The sequence below is a fragment of the Sinocyclocheilus rhinocerous genome, unplaced genomic scaffold (genome assembly GCF_001515625.1).
Source record: "Sinocyclocheilus rhinocerous isolate Xijiao unplaced genomic scaffold, SAMN03320098_v1.1 scaffold28, whole genome shotgun sequence".
Lineage (NCBI taxonomy): Eukaryota > Metazoa > Chordata > Actinopteri > Cypriniformes > Cyprinidae > Sinocyclocheilus > Sinocyclocheilus rhinocerous.
Window position 1 is genome coordinate 1139973 of NW_015652416.1, and position 3197 is coordinate 1143169.

General features: G+C 35.9%; 1 protein-coding gene across 1 annotated transcript in view; it reads right to left on the reverse strand.

The window, feature by feature from the left end:
• Positions 1 to 1611: 1611 nt before the first annotated feature.
• LOC107714922 (tetraspanin-31-like) overlaps positions 1612 to 3197 on the reverse strand; it is a 4292-nt gene continuing 2706 nt past the window's right edge. The window contains exon 3 of the mRNA XM_016520921.1: positions 1612 to 1724. Coding sequence (XP_016376407.1) covers positions 1612 to 1724 — 113 coding nt within the window. The remainder of the gene's footprint in view (positions 1725 to 3197) is intronic.

The following is a 3197-nucleotide window of genomic DNA, read 5'->3' on the forward strand; positions in this document are numbered from 1 at the left end:
AGGCAAATCCAGGGAAAATGGTGCTTACAGCTCACCGAGTCGGGTACTGCGGCCTTCTCACAACGGCAATAAATAACTACTATAGCACAGACATTGATTTCACCTCTTCTAAATCCATCAGTGAAACACACTCATAATACCATGACCAAGTGAAGCAGAACACATTTAAGCTGTACTGAGTGATGGTTCAGTGTTCCCATTTTCTCAATCATGTGGGGCAGAAACTAAATCAGTTAAGACTGTGAGTATTAGCCAGTATGTTCCACTATTAATATGAATAAACAAATTAACAAGTACATAATGGACATATGGAATTAACATATGCGTGTGCACAAAGGTCATTACAAATGATCTATCTACAATGATCAACATTGCAAAAAACGCACTTTAATGGCAACTTAACACTATTAGCACAAACCAGGAAAAAAATATAAGCGCAATGACAAAAAAAAAAGAGAGAGAGGTTTGGCACAACACAAAATAAGAAGGATTTAACTGAAATGGCACAGTATTCAGTGCTACAATTATGGACCTGATGCCGTTAGTACTTTTTAAAAATAGCTAGAAAGAAGCGATACATGATTGCAAATAATAAAAACTGCAAGTTAGTGCATGAGTACGTGCCTTTAAACCAAGCCGACAGATAACTGAATAAATGGCTCGCCGAGATTATTTCAACACAAACATCCACACAAATTCATAAGATATTAAAACACCAAATCCATGAGTAATACTAAGCTTCAAAGAAAATGGAGAACTTAAAAAGTCCAGTGACAAAAAAACTGGACCCGAGCTAGACCCGGCTGAGGCGGGAGGATCTCTGTGGTTTAAATAAGGACGGAAAAGAATCGGAAAATCGCTGAACGTCGACCCTGTCACGGTAAAGACTATGTACAACAGGAGGGCAGCAGTCCATCAGCAGGGGAAATCCTCCCATTCACATGGCTCAGTTACACAAGTGTTTTTAAATATTCACGTTCTACGTCTAATTCCTAAACTAATATCCCATAGGCTGGGCTGGTCACCTCATAGAGACGGACTTCATATAGCATTGCACAAAACACAGGTGTTTTTCAGGTCTGCACTCATTCAAAGCGGACCTGGATGTGATTTTCCTGGGAGATACGTGACAGAACTTCACCTTGACTAAGTGATACTAAACATTAACATAGTTTCTGTGGGTTAACTTTCCGTTACACTGAAACTACAGGGACCATTTCGGCACTACATACCTGGTTATGCTGACTGTGTCACAAGAAACTGAGGCTATGAACATGCAGACATCGATGGCTTTACATTGCAGGTTTTCGTTTTGCATACAGACAACAGGAAGAGTTTCTCACATCCAGGATGGGGGAAGTGCCAGAACGAGCATCCTATCATACATGATACCTCCTCCTGCTGGTTTAAATTAGCCCTCTGCAGACCTTGTGTGGAAAATGGGTCAGATCTATCATCAAAATAGATGGGTTTGTATCTAGTGTGTTCTGAACCGGGTGTGCGGATGAGAGTTTGTTGTGGGGATCAGTGGCTGTGTTCTGCGTTTAATGCTTTAAATGTCTCTTGGTGCGCTCCACTCTACCTGTGCAAAAGGGAACTGGAATAGCTGGACTACACTAAACGTAGTTTAGGACAGACGGTCTGAGAGACTATAAGAATGCACTGGGGTTCGCTCTCGGGTCCTTTTGGTTCCTGAAGCGCATGGCCAGCCAAACTCCTAAGATCTGAGAAAAAGGACAGAAATATTGATTAGAAACACAATACTGGAGTATAATCAGGTGCGCATGCTCGACCACAATAAAAAATGCGCCTTGACCGCTCATTTGCGTACCGACGTGGTTGACAGCTGTTAATGCACAATTACCATTTTAGATCGACAAACTGTAATACTGTATAAGATTTCTATTCGAACTGAAATCATAAATCTAGGCTATCCACTGCTGTTTTCAAAGTACAATGCAAAACTGTGACATTTCATTCACTGGCGCTTCTCAATCGGCAGCGCTAAACCCGGGAGCACATATACTTACTTGCCGGCAACACTTTATTTTAAAATTTACTACAAAATAATTGTATTTTTATTTAATACTCCCTTTTATTTTAAAATATAATAGTATTATCAAACTTAATTACTTTGTTTATTTTAATTTAACAAAAACGAAATAAAGTGCAATAATATTATCATCACTATTATTAATTTATTTTTTATAGTTATATTTAAAGGGTCACATTATGTGCAGTGTGAGGACCAAAACCAAATCTCCAGGTGCTCTTATGAGAACCAGGCTGAAAAACCTATGTGCACCCCTGAGTATAATAGCTATAAGCAAAAAGTCATTCACGTTCATGTGCTAAAGTAACTGCATCATTTTAGGCAAATTAACACTTCAATGCGTGGCTGAAAGTGACTTATTTATATATAAGCAATATGATACAAGAGATCAATGTTCAATATTAAATAAACATTGTTCTATAATAATATATTGTAATATTACATTCTAAATGAATAAATGTATTCTGCTAAATGAATATTTTTTTAACTGAAACAAAGCTACATTAAAAAATTTTAAACAAAAAGAAAAAATGAAATTTTAAGTACTAAAATGAGTCAAACAGAAAATAAAAAAATAAAGATAAATAAAAAACCTACTAAAACATAAAAGCACAGAACAAAATGACAAAAATTAAAATAAAAATGAAAATATAAAAATAAAAGCTAATTAAATATATTACTGAAGAACTTGACTCAATATAAAATTCAACTAATGTACAGTCTCATGTCTGTATATTTAACAACAACTTTGAATGTGGTTAATGCAATCAGATCTTAAATAAAGAACTGTTTTAAATTAAACATTCCGTAGAATATTTTTTCAAGTCATTTTGAGAAGTTACGAGTCTCAAAGTCATGTACTTGTTGAGTATGTGGGATTTTATTTTACTCTTTTACACTTAATAACAACGACAACTATTTTTTTGATCTCATACAACTAAATGAAGAATAAAGGATGGAAAGGAGCTCTAAATGTGGAAATGATACTTCATATGCATTTCATCCTTCTAATGATGGGAAATGTAGTAGGTTACATTCTTAATTGCAAATCATAACAATTTATTCCAACCATGATTCTCTAACTGACTCCTTCCCTAACCCTGACTGAAAGAAGTCCAGATCTCCCACTAGTTACCACCTGAAC